Source organism: Telmatherina bonti (assembly GCF_933228915.1).
Source record: "Telmatherina bonti genome assembly, chromosome: 23".
Classification (NCBI taxonomy): Eukaryota; Metazoa; Chordata; class Actinopteri; order Atheriniformes; family Telmatherinidae; genus Telmatherina; species Telmatherina bonti.
The window spans coordinates 28,830,197-28,853,579 of record NC_136632.1 but is presented as its reverse complement, the minus strand read 5'-3'; the positions used below and the strand labels follow the sequence as shown (position 1 = coordinate 28,853,579).

The window sequence follows — 23,383 nt, the reverse complement described above, 5'->3', positions numbered from 1 at the left end:
GAACGAACGCCAAGCAGAGTGTGGAAAGGAAACAACTTGACAACAAAAAGATACAGAAAACCTTAAACCAGTCGAGTCAGGACCACTGCCAAACAAGAAATCCACATCATGGACTGGGACCATAAGACTGCAGGAGGCCACAGAGACCCGGAGCTGGGTTAAAATCCCATTAGCTCACCCATGGAAAGACCACCGGGTGGTAGGAGTCCTGATTCCGCCAGTCAGATGGCTGGTGGGCCACAAGAGCCAGGAGGCCACCAGTGGGCCACAAGGCCAGGAGGCCACCAGTGGGCCACAAGAGCCAGGAGGCCACCAGTGGGCCACAAGGCCAGGAGGCCACCAGTGGGCCACAAGGCCAGGAGGCCACCAGTGGGCCACAAGGCCAGGAGGCCACCAGTGGGCCACAAGGCCAGGAGGCCACCAGTGGGCCACAAGGCCAGGAGGCCACCAGTGGGCCACAAGGCCAGGAGGCCACCAGTGGGCCACAAGGCCAGGAGGCCACCAGTGGGCCACAAGGCCAGGAGGCCACCAGTGGGCCACAAGGCCAGGAGGCCACCAGGGGGCCACAAGGCCAGGAGGCCACCAGCGGGCCACAAGGCCAGGAGGCCACCAGCGGGCCACAAGGCCAGGAGGCCACCAGTGGGTCACAAGGCCAGGAGGCCATCAGTGGAAGGCCAGGAGGCCACCAGTGGGCCACAAGGCCAAGGGGGCCACCAGTGGGCCACAAGGCCAGGAGGCCACCAGTGGGCCACAAGGCCAGGAGGCCACCAGTGGGCCACAAGGCCAGGAGGCCACCAGTGGAAGGCCAGGAGGCCACCAGTGGGCCACAAGGCCAGGAGGCCACCAGTGGAAGGCCTGGAGGCCACCAGTGGGCCACAAGGCCAAGGGGGCCACCAGTGGGCCACAAGGCCAAGGGGGCCACCAGCTGATGCAGACACATCATGACGGATACCAGACTTGACCGTCAGAACATCCTAAAGAGAAAGCTTTTTTCTAAAATCAGAGCAGACATAATAACCCTAATCACGATATCTATACAGAGTTTAATCGCTCAGGTAGGACTGGGTTAGACTGGTTTAATGCCTAACCCAATAACCAAAAGACAGAATCTCCATTCCCACAACCATTAACAACAAGCTCACCATCCTCAAACGGCGTGTAGTCCACTCTGTAGGTCCCATCTCCCTTGTCGGTGACGTAGGCGTCTGTGGCAGCTCCCGATGGGTTGGAGATGTCCACTTTAATGTGGCTGCTGCCGCTCTTGTGATGGGCACGGGCATCCACCATGAAATGGGTTGTTACTTCCCTCAGGACGCCTGCTGAGGAAAAGCAAAGCCATGAAAACATAGCGAGTTGAATCTTAGAGAATATCCCACAAACGTCATAAAGGGGAAAAATGAAGCTGATTCCACCCATAATGACATCAAATGTATAAAAACAGAGACGTAAACAGTCACGAATGCCCAGATCGAACCAGAAAGGTCAACATGAAGGACTATTTTTGGATCTCAGAAGGGTTTAGATGAACAGAACAGTTGAATATCATCTGCGTAAAGACTCAATTCAACTTTGTTCAGCTTTATTCAGCTTCACAAATGAAAAAATAGACAGTAGTATTTTTATCTCAAACTCTATTCATATCTTAAAAAATACATTTAATGTTAAAACTGTAAAAACGCGTGACCCTTAAGAAGGGATTAAAAGAATTACAGACAGCCTGAATGAATGAACTGTAAAAAGGAAATCTAAAATATTCTGGACCAAAACGAGGAGCCCTACAGTTAAGTTGTCAAAAGGAATCAAGACTTACTAACAGTCTGCATCATGCTGTAGACTGTTCCTATCAGCTCCAGTGGGATCAACCAGTAGCAACTCCAGTCTGGTCCTGATCACCTCCTGCTCCGCCTGCAGCTGGAAGCTGGAAGCTGCAGGAGGACCATGCTTCTTCTTACAGGGGCGGGGCTTACGCAGCTTCTGGAGAGTTCTTCTGGGCGGGGGAGGGGCTTACGCAGCTTCTAGAGAGTTCTTCTGGACGGGGGAGGGGCTTACACATCTTCTAGAGAGTTCTTCTGGACGGGGGAGGGGCTTACGCAGCTTCTAGAAAGTTCTTCTGGACGGGGGAGGGGCTTACGCAGCTTCTAGAGAGTTCTTCTGGACGGGGGAGGGGCTTACGCAGCTTCTAGAAAGTTCTTCTGGACGGGGGAGGGGCTTACGCAGCTTCTAGAGAGTTCTTCTGGACGGGGGAGGGGCTTACGCAGCTTCTAGAGAGTTCTTCTGGACGGGGGAGGGGCTTACGCAGCTTCTAGAGAGTTCTTCTGGACGGGGGAGGGGCTTACGTAGCTTCTAGAGAGTTCTTCTGGACGGGGGAGGGGCTTACGCAGCTTCTAGAGAGTTCTTCTGGACGGGGGAGGGGCTTACGCAGCTTCTACATAGTTTTACTGGATGGGGGAGGGGCTTGCGCAGCTTCTAGAGAGTTCTTCTGGACGGGGGAGGGGCTTACGCAGCTTCTAGAGAGTTCTACTGGATGGGGGAGGGGCTTACCAAGCTTCTAGAGAGTTCTTCTGGACGGGGGCGGTGCTTACGCAGCTTCTAGAGAGTTCTACAGGATTGGGGAGGGGCTTACACAGCTTCTAGAGAGTTCTTCTGGACGGGGGAGGGGCTTACGCAGCTTCTAGAGAGTTCTTCTGGACGGGGGAGGGGCTTACGCAGCTTCTAGAGAGTTCTTCTGGACGGGGGAGGGGCTTACGCAGCTTCTAGAGAGTTATTCTGGACGGGGGAGGGGCTTACGCAGCTTCTACATAGTTTTACTGGATGGGGGAGGGGCTTGCGCAGCTTCTAGAGAGTTCTTCTGGACGGGGGAGGGGCTTACGCAGCTTCTAGAGAGTTCTACTGGATGGGGGAGGGGCTTACCAAGCTTCTAGAGAGTTCTTCTGGACGGGGGCGGTGCTTACGCAGCTTCTAGAGAGTTCTACAGGATTGGGGAGGGGCTTACACAGCTTCTAGAGAGTTCTTCTGGATGGGAGAGGGGCTTACCAAGCTTCTCGAGAGTTATTCTGGACGGGGGAGGGGCTTACGCAGCTTCTAGAGAGTTCTACTGGACAGGGGCGGTGCTTACGCAGCTTCTAGAGAGTTCTACTGGTTGGGGGAGGGGCTTACACAGCTTTTAGAGAGTTCTTCTGGACGGGGAGGGGCTTACGCAGCTTCTCGAGAGTTATTCTGGACGGGGGAGGGGCTTATGCAGCTTCTAGAAAGTTCTTCTGGACGGGGGCGGTGCTTACGCAGCTTCTAGAGAGTTCTACTGGATGGGGGAGGGGCTTACACAGCTTCTAGAGAGTTCTACTGGATGGGGGAGGGGCTTACGCAGCTTCTAGAGAGTTCTACTGGACGGGGGCGGTGCTTACGCAGCTTCTAGAGAGTTCTACTGGTTGGGGGAGGGGCTTACACAGCTTCTAAAGAGTTCCTCTGGATGGGGGAGGGGCTTACCAAGCTTCTAGAGAGTTCCTCTGGATGGGGGAGGGGCTTACACAGCTTCTAAAGAGTTCCTCTGGATGGGGGAGGGGCTTACGCAGCTTCTAGAGGGTTCTACTGGGTAGGGGAGGGGCTTACACAGCTTCTAAATCGTTCCTCATGATGGGGGCGGGGCTTACGCAGCTTCCAGAAAGTTCTACTGGATGGGGGAGGGGCTTACCAAGCTTCTGGAGAGTTCTTCTGGATGGCAGAGGGGCTTACACAGCTTCTAGAGAGTTATTCTGGACAGGGGCAGGGCTTACGCAGCTTCTAGAGAGTTCTACTAGATGGGGGAGGGGCTTACACAGCTTCTAGAGAGTTCTTCTGGATGGGGGAGGGGCTTACACCGCTTCTAGAGAGTTCTTCTGGATGGGGGAGGGGCTTACACAGCTTCTAAAGAGTTCTTCTTATTAATCACATATTATGGATTAAAGTTTCACCCTTATCATTCTATTATTGGCTGCAGTAATTACATTTTTAAAGAATTTTTCATGCGAGGCCAATAAGCAACTGGTAGCATAATCACATTTGTCATTGTCTCAAAACCTCTATTATCTCTTTGGCATGTTATTGTACTTCTGGCTTTCTCATGTTTAAATTTGGCCAAATGACCACACTGACTGTTCCAAATAACTCACAGCAACATAATCTCAATGTACTTTTATAGACCAATGCAGTCTCCTGGAGGTTTCTGCACCACCTTCATTTTAACACAGCAGGCCGAAACAGAACCCAAAAACACACACAAAAAAAAATCCCTTCAAACACGAAAGTTCAACAAAGCCAGGAAACAAAACCACCACAAAGACAAAAGAAACCATCAAGAGAAACGAAATGATTAACATCACAGTGATTGATAGGAGTTTAGGGTTCCTGTTGGTGTTACAACAAACTCATGGTGTGGACATCGAGATGCTGGAAACTTTTTCATAAGTCTTAAATTTCTTTTTAGAAAAGACATTAAAAACTGTAGAAAATGATCCGGGAAAAAGGAAATATGAGTAATTTTCCTGAAATCACTAAGCTGGTTGCAGTGATGGAGGATTCTGGCCTGAAACAGACATGGGATTAAACCAACTGGCCGTGCTCACCTCTAGGTTCCACTCCAGGTCCGTAGACCTTCACCCCGCTGGTGTCGATGGCTGGGTCCACCTGCAGGCGGGCGGGGAACTTGGGCACAGCGTGGCCTCCGTACTTGATGGTGATGGTGTAGGTGCCGTGGCTCTTGGGGATGTAGGTGATGGAGTAGGTCCCGTTGCTGTTGTTCTGAAGATGAACTTCAGCTTTGGTTCCAGAGTCTGAGATGATCTCAATGGTGAGTTCAGCCTCTCCAGCTTTGGAGCAGTCCACCGTGAAGGATCCAGTCTCATTGACCTTCCCACGCTCAAGTCCGGGGCCGCTGGCCGTCACCTTGCTGGCGTCAAACACCGACTGGACCACAGCCTTGAAGGGTGATCCAGGGATGTGCTGCTCTGCAAACAGGATGTTGATCGTGTACTCGCCCGGCTCGGTGGGCAAGTAGGACACGGAACAGGACCCATCGCCGTTGTCCTGACATTCGATCTTGGCCTCGCATGGCCCTTCTACGGTCAAGCCCAGACCACCGGTACCGGCACCCTTTGTGTCAATTGCAAAGGGAGCTGGTTTACCCACCATGCCACCCTCAAGACCAGGTCCGTAGGCTTGCACCTGGAGGACAAAAATCCCGCATAGAAGATACGACAAGTGAAGATCCAAACAGTTTATTCAGTCAGAAAAATGTTTATGAGATAAACAAGACCGAGAAAGTTCCACTTGGCTCGAAAAGGTTCACCAGGAGGCAGAAAGGTCTGTTCTTTCTGAGAAACTGTTGTGTTTTTATGCTAATTTCCTGAAACTCCAAAAGATTTTCATGTATGTCATGATCTTTAAAAATAAATTAAGCTAAAAGCTAAAGAGAAAAATCAGCTGCTGCAGCTGGGAAGAAACGGAAAACATCCTACAGTCTCCATTACAAAACAAAGCAGACAATCATCAAGGGAACCTGTCCTCCTTGAATCCTCAGTAAAATATGGAACTGACCTTAGACGGGTCGGGAGGCATAACACCCTCCACAGGGAATGGACTTCCTGGGATGGGGTTTCCATCATAGCTGATGTCCACTCTGCACGGTCCCTCCTCAGTGGGGATGTACGTCACCGTGTGAACGTCATTGGTCGTGCCCAAGCCCAGCTTGCAGGGGATTGGACGACGGGATGGAGAGGTGATCTTGACGTCCAGTTTGCCCTGACCTCCAGCACCATGAGTACTGATGGAGAACTCCTGGTCCTTCCCAACGTCCACCTCTTTGGTTTGCACACAGACAAATGAGGGTAGTTGAGTTGCTACCGAACAGCAGGTCAACATCCGCCTGCAGGGTCATTTATCAGAATTCTTTTACATGTAAAATGTTTTGATTTAAAGTTCAGATCTCCGAGCTGAAATAGTTTGTAGTTCCTTCAGCTCTTTGAAATTTTCTGCATATTTAAGGAAATAAAAGGGAAAAAATGCAGGATGTAAATAAAACCAGAGTGCAATCATTTCCAAATCTCATCAAGCCTTATTTTATTCCCAGTGATTTCTGGAATCTTCCAGAGTGCATGTGGCGATTTCCAGTAGAGCACATTTTAATGCAGATCACCGGCATCGGCCTTGTCCCATGCAGGATAGCCCTCCCGTTGGTTTTTACCTTCACTTTTCCTGGTAAAATGTTGGAAAACCAGTTCAAATTCATGTTTAGCAGAGTTGCAAAACAAAGCTTTATTGTGGAAGAGCTTTTCCAGCTTTGACTTTTGTCTCAAGGCTGTCGATGTGGATGGAAGATGACTGACCCTTTCATAATAAAAATAAAAGTCCCTTTGTACAGTCTGATAGTTGTCTCCTGTCCCTCAATGGAAACCAGAAGCGACATGTTTCTGGCCACATGCTGATAGAAGACTTATTTACACTGCATCCCAACTCTTCTGGAGCAAGACTTACTGTTGTTCAGCCCCTGAACTTTGACCTTGCTGAGGTCCAGCGGGGGGGCCACACAGATGCCGAAGGGACTTTTCGGGATGGGGTCTCCTCCATGACACACAGTGATGGACATGTTCCCCTGAGAGAGACATGAGCTTAAGGTTAGTGGCGTTTATGAGACAGTGCGGCAGGCGAGGCGGCGCCGCTCTACCTGCTGCACCGCCGTGTAGCGGACGGTGTAAGAGTAGTCGTGGTTATCGATGATCTCAAAGTCCCGGACGGCTTCGTCCTTTGCTGCTCCGGTGAAATGAACCTCGGGTTTGGCCTTTCCGGCTCCTTTGGTGTAAATGGTGAAGTGAGTGGGTTTGCCCACTTCCACACCTGCACAGGTGAGGAGGGAGAGAACAGAAACCGGTTTAGAGGAGGAGACGGACTTTCTTCCAGCCAGCTCCAGTAAACCAGCTCACCTGTCCGGCTGAGTCCCGGTCCTTCGGCTCGGACCTTGGCCGCATCGTGGGACGGATCCACCTTTATCCTGAAGGGGCTGATGGGAATTTCCTGTTTTCATGTCAGAGGAGAAAACTTTAGCTTTAGAAAAGGTGTGAGGACGTGTCTCGCCTGTCTGCGTCTCACCTGATCAGCGAACAGCACCATGATGGTGTACTGGCCCGGACCTGGAGGCGTGTACTTCACTGTAAACGTGTCGTTGTCGTTCTTGATGATGTCGAAGTCGATATCAGCCTCCGCGGGTCCAACCACGCCGGGAGCACACTTGATCCCGATGCTGACGTCACCTGGACGGAAAGCAGAGGAAAACAGTTTCCTCCATCTGGGATCAGAATCCAAGGAATCGCTGTTCCTTTGTTCATGTATCCAATATGCGCGAAAAGTCCCGACGTCCAGGACGCCGGGGTGGGATTCTGGAGCGTGTCTTACCCTGTCCAGCCTCGCTACAGTCCACGGTGAAGTACGTGGGTTCGTTGGCCTTCAGCCCGGATTTCTCCACACCTGGACCGTAAACTTTCACATTTTCTGGGTGGCTGCCTTCTCCAATCATCGCCTAGTGAGACACATCATCAGCCTGAATCTGGGACAGAGACTGAACCATGAAAGCAAAAAGTTGAAGTAAAATGACGTGAAAATAAAAACACGTTCGAGTGGAGGACCTCAGGGCACCGTTCTCGCTCCCCTGACATCTAGAATTTTCCCAGAATCAAGACCAGATATGGAAGAAACTTTGTTTTTTGTTTCAGATAATGTGAATCATGAGCAGAAATACAGATTTGTTCATTATTTATCTATTGGTTACGGCAGAGCTGTATCAGATCATTGAGGTCTTCATTTCACCAGATTTCTACCAGAAGACATTTGGAGACACGGATCATAAACTGGAATTTGTTTGTGTTCAGACTAAACTAAGGGAAGTTTTGCTGGTGCGAATACAAAAGTCCGTTGGAGCTAGAAACATCTGAAGGATGGTTGCTAAAGAGGTCTGAGTCCCCAGCTAGGACGCGGGCTGCCGGCCATCCTGGTGGTTTTTTTATATTTTAGGACCAAAAATGTACTAATCTGTTCATCTGCAGGTTTTCTGAAATGGTCCAGTGGAGAGAGACGGAGCATCTGTTCGTTTAACCCAGTGGTTCCCAAACTTTTTCTGCAGGCCCCCCTTTTCATCAACGACAATAATGTCACGCCCCCCCACCCGTCACATGGACCACAGAAACATACTAAGAAATGCCTCTTTAGTTTTAGTGGCCGTATTGTAGGTTTCTATAATTAAAATCGTGTCAGTACTATTATCCATTCTGCGAAAGTATAAACCAGGAATCTCTGCAAACGACTTCAGGTGAGTGAAGTTCACTATGAGACGATGCTGCTGTAGTAAAACAACTTTTCCATTTATGATAGTTTATTTCTAAAGTAACCTGCAGGCTGTTCTTTGTGTTCAGGAGGAATAGTCCCAAAGTGGTGTTGTAACTTGTTTGGCTTCATACTTCATTATATTAAATGATACTATTTTGGTCCATGCAAATGACTATGGTCTCATTATTACCAACCACTGATTATTATTATTACTGGTCAAGCAGGGACAGACCTGCTCCATCATAATTTGTTCCCTTTTTTTTTACTACTTAAAGTCTCTCTTGTTGATTTATCATCATTTCCTATGAGTACTTTTACAAATTCATCCAGTCTAAAAACTCCCAAGTTTTATTTTGCCTTGCCGCGCCCCCCCTGTGATTACTCTGGGCCCGCCCCCAGTTTGGGAACCACTGGTTTCACCCAACAACCAGATAAAGATGACGGAGGACTTGATAGTGATGGGCGTTATGACGTTCTAATCCAGTGGATCCCAGCCTGGGGTCCACAGCTCTGACAGGTTGCTGATCTGATCAGACCAGATGGCAGATTAATTAGAACTTAAATAGTATTTGGACTTGCTACTTTAGCAGCATCTGGTTTCTGTGTAAAAACCACCTTCATGGCAGTCCTTCTGGACAAACAGGAGCTCAGAAACGTCTAAATGTTGGTGAAGTGTAGCGTTAAAGCCGCTCTGCGTCAAGCTTTCGTACCCTGAAGGGGCTGTTGGGGACATTGACTTCGCCCCAGGTGATTATGATGGTGTGTTTGATGGGTTTGGTGGGAATATAAACGCAGAAGAAGGTGCTGTCTCCGTTATCCGTGATCTGGATGTCGATGGGGAAGCCGTCTGTATCCTGAGCGTAGAGCTTCAGCTCGCCTCTGCCAGCCCCACTTGCGTCAATGCTGAAATCTGCTGGTTTGTTAACAATGCAGCCCAGAGGCTCCAGACCAGGTCCAGAACACTTCACCTGAGGAGGAAGAGGATGATGAGTGCATACGAGATCTGAGAGGCCATGGAGACACCAGGCAGGGTCTGCTCAGACCTTCTCAGGGAAGACGTCGTTGGCAGCGGGGAGAATGTGAGCCATGAAGGGACTGTCCTTGATGTCCTCATCGTCGCAGATGACGTGGACGGCGTAGTCGCCCGGTTCAGTCGGCCAGTACCGGACATCGCACGATCCGTCGCCCTTATCGTCACATTCAATCTTGGCCTGAGATGGACCCTCGATGGAGAAACCTGCACACAAACACAAAAACCGGCGTACTAATGGGTCGGGCTGGGTCCAGATCTGAACAACCAGGATTCTGTCCCAACAAGACCGTGCAGTGTGTTCATTCTTCTGGAGTAGAACCTGGAACATACCCAGAGTTCCCACTTCTGTGCCGATGGCCTCCACCACAAAGTCTGCACTCTTTCCCACCATGCCAGTCTCCAGACCTGGACCCCAGGCCCTGACCTTCTGAGGCCCTGCCTCCGCGCTCACATGTACCTCAAATGGGCTGAAAATAAACCAACACACGCAAAAGGTGTAGTTTTCACCAATATCTAAAAAAATATCTTTAGGACCCCATGCTGGATCCTCCAGACTTCTTGTTTTAGGACCGAAAGTCTCAAAGTTTTTATATAAATGATGAAATGTTGGGTGGTTGTGTTGGTCTCACCTGCGCGGGATGCTGTGTCCCCCCCAGCTGATGGTTACTATGTATTTTCCAGTCATGATGGGATAATAATTACATTCAAACACACCATTTTCCATCTCCAGAACCTTCACTGGCTCCTCTAGACCTTCTGTGAAATAAAACAAAGCAGAAAGTTTGAAAAGTAAAACTATTTTTACCGTTATTTTACTGATCTGAGCCACTGAAACCAGACAGGCCCCCCGGTCTAAATCCAGGTTGCAGACCAAACGTGGGGCCTGGACAAAAGGCCATATGTTGGTGAATTTCTCAAACTGGATCAGGCAAGTCTTACTTGGTCCCTTCACGGTGACTCTGAGCTCTCCGCTGCCGCCGCCTTTGGTGAAGACTTTAAAGTCGGCCACCTCCTTCACTCTGAGGCCTTTCTGCTGCAGACCACGGCCCGACACTCGGCAGGCGTTGGGGTTGCAGGCTGTCAGAAACGCAGACGTACTGGTCAGACCGGAAATTTGCATACGTGCGATAACACACACACACAGGACGCTGCTGGAGCTTCTGTTAGTCTGCTGACTGGAGTTGGACGAAGCGCTTTGCTGAGGCTGGAGGAGGAAAGCAGCAGAGGTGAAGAAACCAGAGTTCAGGGCTTCTGCTGAACAGAAGAAATGTTAGACCAAGCATCCAGGGGACGAAGCTCAGACAGGACAGGAGGATGATGAAGTGTGAAGATGGATGGTGTATTTATTTCAGATGGTAAATTCCAAAAGAGTTTGTTCTGAGAGCCTCACTGGTTGGGCTTAAGTCTGGACAGAAACTTAGTAAACTTTAACCCCCTCTCTGGATGATGTTAACTGTGCAGCTCAGCAACATTTGTATCCTTAAGTTATCTGAAAATGATCAAACATATGTAAACATAAATAAAGATATAGACTTTAGATTATTCTTTTTTATAGAAAATTGTGTGATTGGCCAGCCAGTCTGCTAACCAGCCAGCCTGCTAACCAGATAACCAGCCAGCCTGCTTACCAGCTAGCATGCTAACCTGCTAGCCAGCCAGCCTGCAAGCCAGTCTGCTAACCAGTTAACCAGCCAGCCTGCTAACCAGCTAGCCTGCTAACCAGCTAGCCTACTAACCAGCTAGCCAGCCTGCTAACCAGCTAACCAACTAGCCTGCTTACCAGCTAGCCTACTAACCAGCTAGCCAGCCGGCCTGCAAGCCAGCCTGCTAACCAGCTAACTAGCTAGCCAATCTTAACAGCCTCCTTGTTCTACTCAGCTCAGGGTCGCTTGTATCCTGGTTTCACCCAGTACATATAACATTAATGGCATTTAATAGTCGAAAATAATGCAATTAAACATGATTTATCCTTGAAAACCATTCGATTATTTAAAATTGTAGAAAATTTTCGAAAAATTGTATAAACGTGATTAATCGCATTTAGTGATATTAAATGTCATTATATTGGTTAAAGGACTCTTCACAATCTGACTGCAACCAATTAATCAAATGCTTGAAGACAAAAATAAAATATTTGGTCCCCAAAGGAACAGACTGAAAAACACCATCCAATCATTTTAACCCGCTGTCAATGATTGGATGGTGATCTGTCTGTCAAAATCAACTGCCTTTGTCCCGCCCCCTCAACCCCTCGGGAACAAGCATAGCATGTTTCTTTGCTATGGAGGCTTCGGTGGGAGTCTGAACAAAGGGGTGGGTTGGACTTTTTAATTGTGAACTTTCAAAATGTAGCTTTTCGGAACTGTTATATAACTGTTTTTTATCTCACCGTTTTATAATATTTTATCAGCTTAAATCTAAGATTAATATTCATGAATTTGGGCTTTATTCTACATTAGTTTTGCTGACGTCCTTTTTTGCACATTTCCTGTGAACTATGTTTGGAGGCTTGTAAAAGAAGCGGGGGCTGACATCATCCAGAGAGGCCCAAACACACCCACATTCACGGTTTCTGTAGAAGAAGAAAGAGCTGCTGAAGATGAAGCGGTGCCGGCGCATGCTGTGAAGACCAATCCAGACAGGCCGAGCCGGGCTCCAGTCATACCCCTATCCCGGGCCTCTACTAACTTGGTCGTCTGGGTTTGGGAGGTGTTGGAGGGGGGGCTCTCCTGGTCTTGTCTGAGGGTGGGGTGCGTATGGACTGAGGTAGGACCTGTACTGGAGACCCAGGAGGAGGGGCGCTCTGTGAAACTAAGGGAAGCAACAACAGTGATGAAAACAAACAGAAAGAGGATGAAGACCTCCAGACCAGCAGGTGGCAGCACTGCCAGTCCTGGTGAAACGTATGTCAAGGTGCTGCAAGGGCAGTCAGGTAAGAAGTTCAGGTCCTGACGTCGGTTCCTGATGAACAGAAACAGAAGCTTGGGCCAAATTCAGATGAAGTCAGTCTGTTGCTATTTACATGTCACACCTTTTTCTGATTTGGTTTGTTTTCACACTGAACTTCACTAAACCGGATCAAACCAGTAAAACAATATAATGTAGTTATGACAGATGGTCTACAGGGGGCGATATTTCACCAAACACACACTGACCAAGCAGACCAAAGAAGAAGAAAGAAGAGTTGTTTGGCCAAAGGGTGCCAATGTAAATGCACTCTTAGATCCTTTTTAAAACCAAGTCCTGGGTCAGAAACCCGTGGATAATCCTCAAGTCCTGGGATCTTCAAGGTGCATTCAGGCTGGTTCAAGACCTCAGTCCTGGAAGATCAACGCCCCCATGAGGTCCTCAACCAACCTGCTCCTTCCATCAGACTAACCAAATGGGCAGCGCGTCCAAAAGCTTGTGTCCTAAATCAAGCCCAAAGCCAGTTTTTAAGTCACAGTTGACTAATTCAAGTAAAAACCTGAGACAGACAAGTTAGAACCCAGGAAAGAAAGTCCAAAGATTAACAAGACCAGAAAAAAACCTTCATTAAGTCTTGGTCCTAAGTTTAGACCAAAACGAGAATCCAGTCCAACAGGTTGGGACAGAAAAGTCCTGTCAGTCAACATCCTGCTTCGTGTCCTCAGATCCAGAGAGGTCCAATCAGGACACTTCAGCATGTTGTCAGTCATTTTGTCCAAAGTTCAGAACTGTGTTCTGGTCTGGAAACTCAGGGATCAGAGTCCTTAATGACCGGGCCACAGGTCCAGGTCCGAGGAAAGTCGGGAAATCCAGGAGTCGCTCCCAACATGCCAGTACTACGATTCTGCACAACCAGTCCAGTCCGTCACCCGTTGAGAGGAGGAGAACCGGCTCCACACCTGGACTACAGATCCAATAGATAATCTTAACATGTCAGACTGGTCTGAACCAATCCAAAATGGTCTGAGCCCAGTTGGTTTGAACTGGTCATAGCTGGACTGTACAAACCTGGACTGGTCAAAAGTGAACCAAATCGGTGAAAACAGGTTTGAACTGGTTTGAAGCAGTTTGACCTGGTATGAACTGGATTGAAGCAGTTTGAACTGGTGTGAACTGGTTTGAAGCAGTTTGAACTGGTATGAACTGATTTGAAGCTGCGTGACCTGGTATGAACTGGTTTCAAGCAGCTTGACCTGGTATAAATTGGTTTGAAGCAGTTTGAACTGGTGTGAACTGGTTTGAAGCAGTTTGAACTGGTATGAACTGGTTTGAAGCAGTCTGAACTGGTATGAACTGGTTTGAAGCAGTTTGAACTGGTAAGAACTGGTTTGAAGCAGTTTGACCTGGTATGAACTGGTTTGAAGCAGTTTGAAGTGGAATGACCTGGTTTGAAGCAATTTCAACTGGTATGAACTGGTTTGCGGCAGTTTGAACTGGTAAGAAATAGTTTGAAGCAGTTTGAACTGGTATGAACTGCTTTGAAGCAGTTTGAACTGATATGAACTGGTTTGAAGCAGTTTGAACTGGTCTGAACTGATTTGAACTGGTTTGAAGCAGTTTGAACTGGTCTGAACTGATATGAACTGGTTTGAAGCAGTTTAAACTAGTCTGAACTGATATGAACTGTTTGAAGCTCGTTGAACTGGTATAAACTGGCTGGAAGCAGTTTGAACTGGTATAAACTGGCTGGAAGCAGTTTGAACTGATATGAACTGGTTTGAAGCAGTTTCAACTGGTATGAACTGGTCTGAAGCAGTTTGAACTGGTTTGAAGCAGTTTGACCTGGTATGAACTGGTTTGAAGCAGTTTGAACTGGCGTGAACTGGTTTGAAGCAGTTTAAACTGGTATGAACTGATTTGAAGCAGCTTGACCTGGTATGAACTGGTTTCAAGCAGTTTGACCTGGTATAAATTGGTTTGAAGCAGTTTGAACTGGTGTGAACTGGTTTGAAGCAGTTTGAACTGGTATAAACTGGTTTGAAGCAGTCTGAACTGGTATGAACTGGTTTGAAGCAGTCTGAACTGGTATGAACTGGTTTGAAGCAGTTTGACCTGGTATGAACTGGTTTGAAGCAGTTTGAACTGGTTTGAAGCAGCTTGAACTGGTATGAACTGGTTTGAAGCAGTTTGAATTGGTATGAACTGGTTCGAAGCAGGTTGAACTTGTATGAACTGGTTTGAAGCAGCTTGTACTGGTATGAACTGGTTTGAAGCAGTTTGAATTGGTATGAACTGGTTCGAAGCAGCTTGAACTTGTATGAACTGGTTTGAAGCAGCTTGAACTGGTATGAACTGGTTTGAAGCAGCTTGAACTGGTATAAACTGGTTTGAAGCAGTTTGAACTGGTTTGAAGCAGTTTGAAGTGGTATGAACTGGTTTGCAGCAGTTTGAACTGGTACAAACTGGTTTGAAGCAGTTTTACCTGATATAAACTGGTTTGAAGCAGTTTGAACTGGTTTGAAGCAGTTTGAACTCGTTTGAAGCAGCTTGAACTGGTTTGAAGCAGTATGAACTGGTTTGAAGCAGCTTGAACTGGTTTGAAGCAGTTTGAACTGGTATGAACTAGTTTGCAGCAGTTTGAACTGGTATAAACTGGTTTGAAGCAGTTTCAACCTATATGAACTGGTATGAAGCAGCTTGACCTGGTATAAACTGGTTTGAAGCAGTCTGAACTGGTATAAACTGGTTTGAAAGAGTTTGAACTAGTATGAACTGGGTTAAAGCGGTTTGAACTGGTATGAACTGGTTTGAAGCAGTTTGAACTGGTATGAACTGGTTTGAAGCAGTTTGAACTGGTATGAACTGGTTTGAAGCAGTTTGAACTGGTATGAACTGGTTTGCGGCAGTTTTAACTGGTATAAACTGGTTTGAAGCAGGTTGAAGTGGTATGAACTGGTTTGAAGAAGCTTGACCTGGTATGAACTGGTTTGAAGCAGGTTGACCTGGTATGAACTGGTTTGAAGCAGTTTGAACTGGTATAAACTGGTCTGAAGCAGTTTGAACTGGTATAAACTGGTTTGAAGCAGCTTGAACTGGTATGAACTGGTTTGAAGCAGTGTGAATTGGTATGAACTGGTTCGAAGCAGCTTGAACTTGTATGAACTGGTTTGAAGCAGTATTAACTGGTTTAAACTGGTTTGCAGCAGTTTGAACTGGTATGAACTGGTTTGCAGCAGTTTGAACTGGTATAAACTGGTTTGAAGCAGTTTGAACTGGTATAAACTGGTTTGAAGCAGTTTCAACCTATATGAACTGGTTTGAAGCAGCTTGACCTGGTATGAACTGGTTTGAAGCAGTTTGAACTGGTATAAACTGGTTTGAAAGAGTTTGAACTGGTATGAACTGGTTTGAAGCAGCTTGAACTGGTATGAACTGGGTTAAAGCAGTTTGAACTGGTATGAACTGGTTTGAAGCAGTTTTACCTGGTATAAACTGGTTTGAAGCAGCTTGAACTTGTATGAACTGGTTTGAAGCAGCTTGACCTGGTATGAACTGGTTTGAAGCAGGTTGACCTGGTATGAACTGGTTTGAAGCAGTTTGACCTGGTATGAACTGGTTTGAAGCAGTTTGAACTGGTTTGAAGCAGTTTGAACTCGTTTGAATCAGCTTGAACTGGTTTGAAGCAGTATGAACTGGTTTAAAGCGGATTGAACTGGTTTGAAGCAGCTTGAACTGGTTTGAAGCAGTTTGAACTGGTATGAACTGGTTTGCAGCAGTTTGAACTGGTATAAACTGGTTTGAAGCAGTTTCAACCTATATGAACTGGTTTGAAGCAGCTTGACCTGGTATAAACTGGTTTGAAGCAGTCTGAACTGGTATAAACTGGTTTGAAAGAGTTTGAACTAGTATGAACTGGGTTAAAGCAGTTTGAACTGGTATGAACTGGTTTGAAGCAGTTTGAACTGGTATGAACTGGTTTGAAGCAGTTTGAACTGGTATGAACTGGTTCGAAGCAGTTTGAACTGGTTTGAAGCAGTTTGAACTGGTATGAACTGGTTTGCGGCAGTTTTAACTGGTATAAACTGGTTTGAAGCAGGTTGAAGTGGTATGAACTCGTTTGAAGAAGCTTGACCTGGAATGAACTGGTTTGAAGCAGGTTGACCTGGTATGAACTGGTTTGAAGCAGTTTGAACTGGTATAAACTGGTCTGAAGCAGTTTGAACTGGTATAAACTGGTTTGAAGCAGCTTGAACTGGTATGAACTGGTTTGAAGCAGTTTGAATTGGTATGAACTGGTTCGAAGCAGCTTGAACTTGTATGAACTGGTTTGAAGCAGCTTGACCTGGTATAAAATGGTTTGAAGCAGTTTGAACTGGTTTGAAGCAGTTTGAACTGGTATGAACTAGTTTGCAGCAGTTTGAACTGGTATAAACTGGGTTGAAGCAGTTTGAACTGGTATAAACTGGTTTGAAGCAGTTTCAACCTATATGAACTGGTTTGAAGCAGCTTGACCTGGTATGAACTGGTTTGAAGCAGTTTGAACTGGTTTGAAGCAGTTTGAACTGGTATAAACTGGTTTGAAAGAGTTTGAACTGTTATGAACTGGGTTAAAGCAGTTTGAAGTGGTATGAACTGGTTTGAAGCAGTTTTACCTGGTATAAACTGGTTTGAAGCAGTTTGACCTGGTATGAACTGGTTTGAAGCAGTTTGAACTGGTTTAAACTGGTATGAAGCAGTTTGAACTGGTATGAACTGGTTTGAAGCAGCTTGAACTGGTATGAACTGGTTTGAAGCAGCTTGAACTGGTATAAACTGGTTTGAACTGGTATGAACTGGTTTGCAGCAGTTTGAACTGGTATAAACTGGTTTGCAGCAGTTTGAACTGGTATAAACTGGTTTGCAGCAGTTTGAACTGGTATGAACTGGTTTGCAGCAGTTTGAACTGGTATAAACTGGTTTGAAGCAGTTTGAACTGGTATGAACTGGTTTGCAGCAGTTTGAACTGGTATGAACTGGTTTGAAGCAGTTTCAACCTATATGAACTGGTATGAAGCAGCTTGACCTGGTATAAACTGGTTTGAAGCAGTCTGAACTGGTATAAACTGGTTTGAAAGAGTTTGAACTAGTATGAACTGGGTTAAAGCGGTTTGAACTGGTATGAACTGGTTTGAAGCAGTTTGAACTGGTATGAACTGGTTTGAAGCAGTTTGAACTGGTTTGCAGCAGTTTGAAGCAGTTTGAACTGGTTTGCAGCAGTTTGAACTGGTATGAACTGGTTTGCAGCAGTTTGAACTGGTATAAACTGGTTTGAAGCAGTTTGAACTGGTATAAACTGGTTTGAAGCAGTTTCAACCTATATGAACTGGTTTGAAGCAGCTTGACCTGGTATGAACTGGTTTGAAGCAGTTTGAACTGGTATAAACTGGTTTGAAAGAGTTTGAACTGGTATGAACTGGTTTGAAGCAGTTTGAACTGGTATGAACTGGGTTAAAGCAGTTTGAACTGGTATGAACTGGTTTGAAGCAGTTTTACCTGGTATAAACTGGTTTGAAGCAGCTTGAACTTGTATGAACTGGTTTGAAGCAGCTTGACCTGGTATGAACTGGTTTGAAGCAGGTTGACCTGGTATGAACTGGTTTGAAGCAGTTTGACCTGGTATGAACTGGTTTGAAGCAGTTTAAACTGGTATAAACTGGTTTGAAAGAGTTTGAACTGGTATGAACTGGGTTAAAGCAGTTTGAACTGGTTTGAAGCAGTTTGAACTCGTTTGAATCAGCTTGAACTGGTTTGAAGCAGTATGAACTGGTTTAAAGCGGATTGAACTGGTTTGAAGCAGCTTGAACTGGTTTGAAGCAGTTTGAACTGGTATGAACTGGTTTGCAGCAGTTTGAACTGGTATAAACTGGTTTGAAGCAGTTTCAACCTATATGAACTGGTTTGAAGCAGCTTGACCTGGTATAAACTGGTTTGAAGCAGTCTGAACTGGTATAAACTGGTTTGAAAGAGTTTGAACTAGTATGAACTGGGTTAAAGCAGTTTGAACTGGTATGAACTGGTTTGAAGCAGTTTGAACTGGTATGAACTGGTTTGAAGCAGTTTGAACTGGTATGAACTGGTTCGAAGCAGTTTGAACTGGTTTGAAGCAGTTTGAACTGGTATGAACTGGTTTGCGGCAGTTTTAACTGGTATAAACTGGTTTGAAGCAGGTTGAAGTGGTATGAACTGGTTTGAAGAAGCTTGACCTGGTATGAACTGGTTTGAAGCAGGTTGACCTGGTATGAACTGGTTTGAAGCAGTTTGAACTGGTATAAACTGGTCTGAAGCAGTTTGAACTGGTATAAACTGGTTTGAAGCAGCTTGAACTGGTATGAACTGGTTTGAAGCAGTTTGAATTGGTATGAACTGGTTCGAAGCAGCTTGAACTTGTATGAACTGGTTTGAAGCAGCTTGACCTGGTATAAACTGGTTTGAAGCAGTTTGAACTGGTTTGAAGCAGTTTGAACTGGTATGAACTGGTTTGCAGCAGTTTGAACTGGTATAAACTGGTTTGAAGCAGTTTGAACTGGTATAAACTGGTTTGAAGCAGTTTCAACCTATATGAACTGGTTTGAAGCAGCTTGACTTGGTATGAACTGGTTTGAAGCAGTTTGAAGTGGTTTGAAGCAGTTTGAACTGGTATAAACTGGTTTGAAAGAGTTTGAACTGTTATGAACTGGGTTAAAGCAGTTTGAAGTGGTATGAACTGGTTTGAAGCAGTTTTACCTGGTATAAACTGGTTTGAAGCAGTTTGACCTGGTATGAACTGGTTTGAAGCAGTTTGAACTGGTTTAAACTGGTCTGAAGCAGTTTGAACTGGTATGAACTGGTTTGAAGCAGCTTGAACTGGTATAAACTGGTTTGAACTGGTATGAACTGGTTTGCAGCAGTTTGAACTGGTATGAACTGGTTTGAAGCAGTTTGAATTGGTATGAACTGGTTCGAAGCAGCTTGAACTTGTATGAACTGGTTTGAAGCAGCTTGAACTGGTATGAACTGGTTTGAAGCAGCTTGAACTGGTATAAACTGGTTTGAACTGGTATGAACTGGTTTGCAGCAGTTTGAACTGGTATGAACTGGTTTGCAGCAGTTTGAACTGGTATAAACTGGTTTGCAGCAGTTTGAACTGGGATGCAGCAGTTTGAACTGGTATAAACTGGTTTGCAGCAGTTTGAACTGGTATAAACTGGTTTGAAGCAGTTTCAACCTATATGAACTGGTATGAAGCAGCTTGACCTGGTATAAACTGGTTTGAAGCAGTCTGAACTGGTATAAACTGGTTTGAAAGAGTTTGAACTAGTATGAACTGGGTTAAAGCGGTTTGAACTGGTATGAACTGGTTTGAAGCAGTTTGAACTGGTATGAACTGGTTTGAAGCAGTTTGAACTGGTATGAACTGGTTTGAAGCAGTTTGAACTGGTTTGAAGCAGTTTGAACTGGTATGAACTGGTTTGCGGCAGTTTTAACTGGTATAAACTGGTTTGAAGCAGGTTGAAGTGGTATGAACTGGTTTGAAGAAGCTTGACCTGGTATGAACTGGTTTGAAGCAGGTTGACCTGGTATGAACTGGTTTGAAGCAGTTTGAACTGGTATAAACTGGTCTGAAGCAGCTTGAACTGGTATAAACTGGTTTGAAGCAGCTTGAACTGGTATGAACTGGTTTGAAGCAGTGTGAATTGGTATGAACTGGTTCGAAGCAGCTTGAACTTGTATGAACTGGTTTGAAGCAGTATTAACTGGTTTAAACTGGTTTGAAGCAGTTTGAACTGGTTTGCAGCAGTTTGAACTGGTATAAACTGGTTTGAAGCAGTTTGAACTGGTATAAACTGGTTTGAAGCAGTTTCAACCTATATGAACTGGTTTGAAGCAGCTTGACCTGGTATGAACTGGTTTGAAGCAGTTTGAACTGGTATAAACTGGTTTGAAAGAGTTTGACCTGGTATGAACTGGTATGAACTGGGTTAAAGCAGTTTGAACTGGTATGAACTGGTTTGAAGCAGTTTTACCTGGTATAAACTGGTTTGAAGCAGCTTGAACTTGTATGAACTGGTTTGAAGCAGCTTGACCTGGTTTGAACTGGTTTGAAGCAGGTTGACCTGGTATGAACTGGTTTGAAGCAGTTTGACCTGGTATGAACTGGTTTGAAGCAGTTTGACCTGGTATGAACTGGTTTGAAGCAGTTTGACCTGGTATGAACTGGTTTGAAAGAGTTTGAACTGGTATGAACTGGGTTAAAGCAGTTTGAACTGGTTTGAAGCAGTTTGAACTCGTTTGAATCAGCTTGAACTGGTTTGAAGCAGTATGAACTGGTTTAAAGCTGATTGAACTGGTTTGAAGCAGCTTGAACTGGTTTGAAGCAGTTTGAACTGGTATGAAGCAGTTTGAACTGGTATGAACTGGTTTGAAGCAGTTTGAACTGGTATAAACTGGTTCGAAGCAGTTTGAACTGGTTTGAAGCAGTTTGAACTGGCATGAACTGGTTTGCGGCAGTTTTAACTGGTATAAACTGGTTTGAAGCAGGTTGAAGTGGTATGAACTGGTTTGAAGAAGCTTGACCTGGTATGAACTGGTTTGCAGCAGTTTGAACTGGTATGAACTGGTTTGCAGCAGTTTGAACTGGTATAAACTGGTTTGAAGCAGTTTGAACTGGTATGAACTGGTTTGCAGCAGTTTGAACTGGTATAAACTGGTTTGAAGCAGTTTCAACCTATATGAACTGGTATGAAGCAGCTTGACCTGGTATAAACTGGTTTGAAGCAGTTTGAACTGGTATAAACTGGTTTGAAGCAGTTTCAACCTATATGAACTGGTTTGAAGCAGCTTGACTTGGTATGAACTGGTTTGAAGCAGTTTGAACTGGTATAAACTGGTTTGAAAGAGTTTGAACTGGTATGAACTGGTATGAACTGGGTTAAAGCAGTTTGAACTGGTATGAACTGGTTTGAAGCAGTTTTACCTGGTATAAACTGGTTTGAAGCAGCTTGAACTTGTATGAACTGGTTTGAAGCAGCTTGACCTGGTATGAACTGGTTTGAAGCAGGTTGACCTGGTATGAACTGGTTTGAAGCAGTTTGACCTGGTATGAACTGGTTTGAAGCAGTTTGACCTGGTATGAACTGGTTTGAAGCAGTTTAAACTGGTATAAACTGGTTTGAAAGAGTTTGAACTGGTATGAACTGGGTTAAAGCAGTTTGAAGTGGTATGAACTGGTTTGAAGCAGTTTTACCTGGTATAAACTGGTTTGAAGCAGTTTGACCTGGTATGAACTGGTTTGAAGCAGTTTGAACTGGTTTAAACTGGTCTGAAGCAGTTTGAACTGGTATGAACTGGTTTGAAGCAGCTTGAACTGGTATGAACTGGTTTGAAGCAGCTTGAACTGGTATGAACTGGTTTGAATCAGCTTGAACTGGTATGAACTGGTTTGAAGCAGTTTGAATTGGTATGAACTGGTTAGAAGCAGGTTGAACTTGGTATGAACTGGTTTGAAGCAGCTTGAACTGGTATGAACTGGTTTGAAGCAGTTTGAATTGGTATGAACTGGTTCGAAGCAGCTTGAACTTGTATGAACTGGTTTGAAGCAGCTTGAACTGGTATGAACTGGTTTGAAGCAGCTTGAACAGGTAGAAACTGGTTTGAAGCAGTTTGAACTGGTTTGAAGCAGTTTGAAGTGGTATGAACTGGTTTGCAGCAGTTTGAACTGGTATAAACTGGTTTAAAGCAGTTTGAACTGGTACAAACTGGTTTGAAGCAGTTTTACCTGATATAAACTGGTTTGAAGCAGTTTGAACTGGTTTGAAGCAGTATGAACTGGTTTAAAGCTGATTGAACTGGTTTGAAGCAGCTTGAACTGGTTTGAAGCAGTTTGAACTGGTATGAACTGGTTTGCAGCAGTTTGAACTGGTATAAACTGGTTTGAAGCAGTTTCAACCTATATGAACTGGTATGAAGCAGCTTGACCTGGTATAAACTGGTTTGAAGCAGTCTGAACTGGTATAAACTGGTTTGAAAGAGTTTGAACTGGTATGAACTGGTTCGAAGCAGTTTGAACTGGTTTGCGGCAGATTTAACTGGTATAAACTGGTTTGAAGCAGGTTGAAGTGGTATGAACTGGTTTGAAGAAGCTTGACCTGGTATGAACTGGTTTGAAGCAGTTTGAACTGGTATAAACTGGTTTGAAGCAGCTTGAACTGGTTTGAAGCAGTGTGAATTGGTATGAACTGGTTCGAAGCAGCTTGAACTTGTGTGAACTGGTTTGAAGCAGTATTAACTGGTTTAAACTGGTTTGAAGCAGTTTGAACTGGTTTGAAGCAGTTTGAACTGGTATGAACTGGTTTGCAGCAGTTTGAACTGGTATAAACTGGTTTGAAGCAGTTTGAACTGGTATAAACTGGTTTGAAGCAGTTTCAACCTATATGAACTGGTTTGAAGCAGCTTGACCTGGTATGAACTGGTTTGAAGCAGTTTGAAATGGTATAAACTGGTTTGAAAGAGTTTGAACTGGTATGAACTGGTTTGAAGCAGGTTGACCTGGTATGAACTGGTTTGAAGCAGTTTGACCTGGTATGAACTGGTTTGAAGCAGTTTGACCTGGTATGAACTGGTTTGAAGCAGTTTGAACTGGTATAAACTGGTTTGAAGCAGTTTTACCTGGTATAAACTTGTTTGAAGCAGTTTGAACTGGTTTGAAGCAGTCTGAACTCGTTTGAATCAGCTTGAACTGGTTTGAAGCAGTATGAACTGGTTTAAAGCTGATTGAACTGGTTTGAAGCAGCTTGAACTGGTTTGAAGCAGTTTGAACTGGTATGAACTGGTTTGCAGCAGTTTGAACTGGTATAAACTGGTTTGAAGCAGTTTCAACCTATATGAACTGGTTTGAAGCAGCTTGACCTGGTATAATCTGGTTTGAAGCAGTCTGAACTGGTATAAACTGGTTTGAAAGAGTTTGAACTAGTATGAACAGGGTTAAAGCAGTTTGAACTGGTATGAACTGGTTTGAAGCATATTGAACTGGTATGAACTGGTTTGAAGCAGTTTGAACTGGTATGAACTGGTTCGAAGCAG

General features: G+C 45.3%; 1 protein-coding gene across 8 annotated transcripts in view; it reads right to left on the bottom strand.

Annotated features, from left to right (window-relative positions):
• Positions 1 to 23,383, bottom strand: part of flncb (filamin C, gamma b (actin binding protein 280)) — a 255,684-nt gene that overhangs the window by 97,641 nt on the left and 134,660 nt on the right. For 3 of the 8 annotated variants that reach the window (XM_079263235.1, XM_079263240.1, XM_079263237.1), the window contains exons 9-22: positions 12,068 to 12,190; positions 10,319 to 10,456; positions 10,009 to 10,135; positions 9,710 to 9,846; positions 9,390 to 9,583; positions 9,057 to 9,314; positions 7,420 to 7,543; positions 7,117 to 7,277; positions 6,951 to 7,041; positions 6,695 to 6,864; positions 6,505 to 6,622; positions 5,569 to 5,831; positions 4,599 to 5,196; positions 1,143 to 1,319 (exon numbers count right to left, since the gene is read on the bottom strand). In XM_079263235.1, the coding sequence (XP_079119361.1) occupies positions 1,143 to 1,319; positions 4,599 to 5,196; positions 5,569 to 5,831; positions 6,505 to 6,622; positions 6,695 to 6,864; positions 6,951 to 7,041; positions 7,117 to 7,277; positions 7,420 to 7,543; positions 9,057 to 9,314; positions 9,390 to 9,583; positions 9,710 to 9,846; positions 10,009 to 10,135; positions 10,319 to 10,456; positions 12,068 to 12,190 (2,679 nt within the window). The remainder of the gene's footprint in view (positions 1 to 1,142; positions 1,320 to 4,598; positions 5,197 to 5,568; positions 5,832 to 6,504; positions 6,623 to 6,694; positions 6,865 to 6,950; positions 7,042 to 7,116; positions 7,278 to 7,419; positions 7,544 to 9,056; positions 9,315 to 9,389; positions 9,584 to 9,709; positions 9,847 to 10,008; positions 10,136 to 10,318; positions 10,457 to 12,067; positions 12,191 to 23,383) is intronic. The other 5 variants (XM_079263236.1, XM_079263241.1, XM_079263239.1 and 2 more) reach the window with 3 other exon arrangements.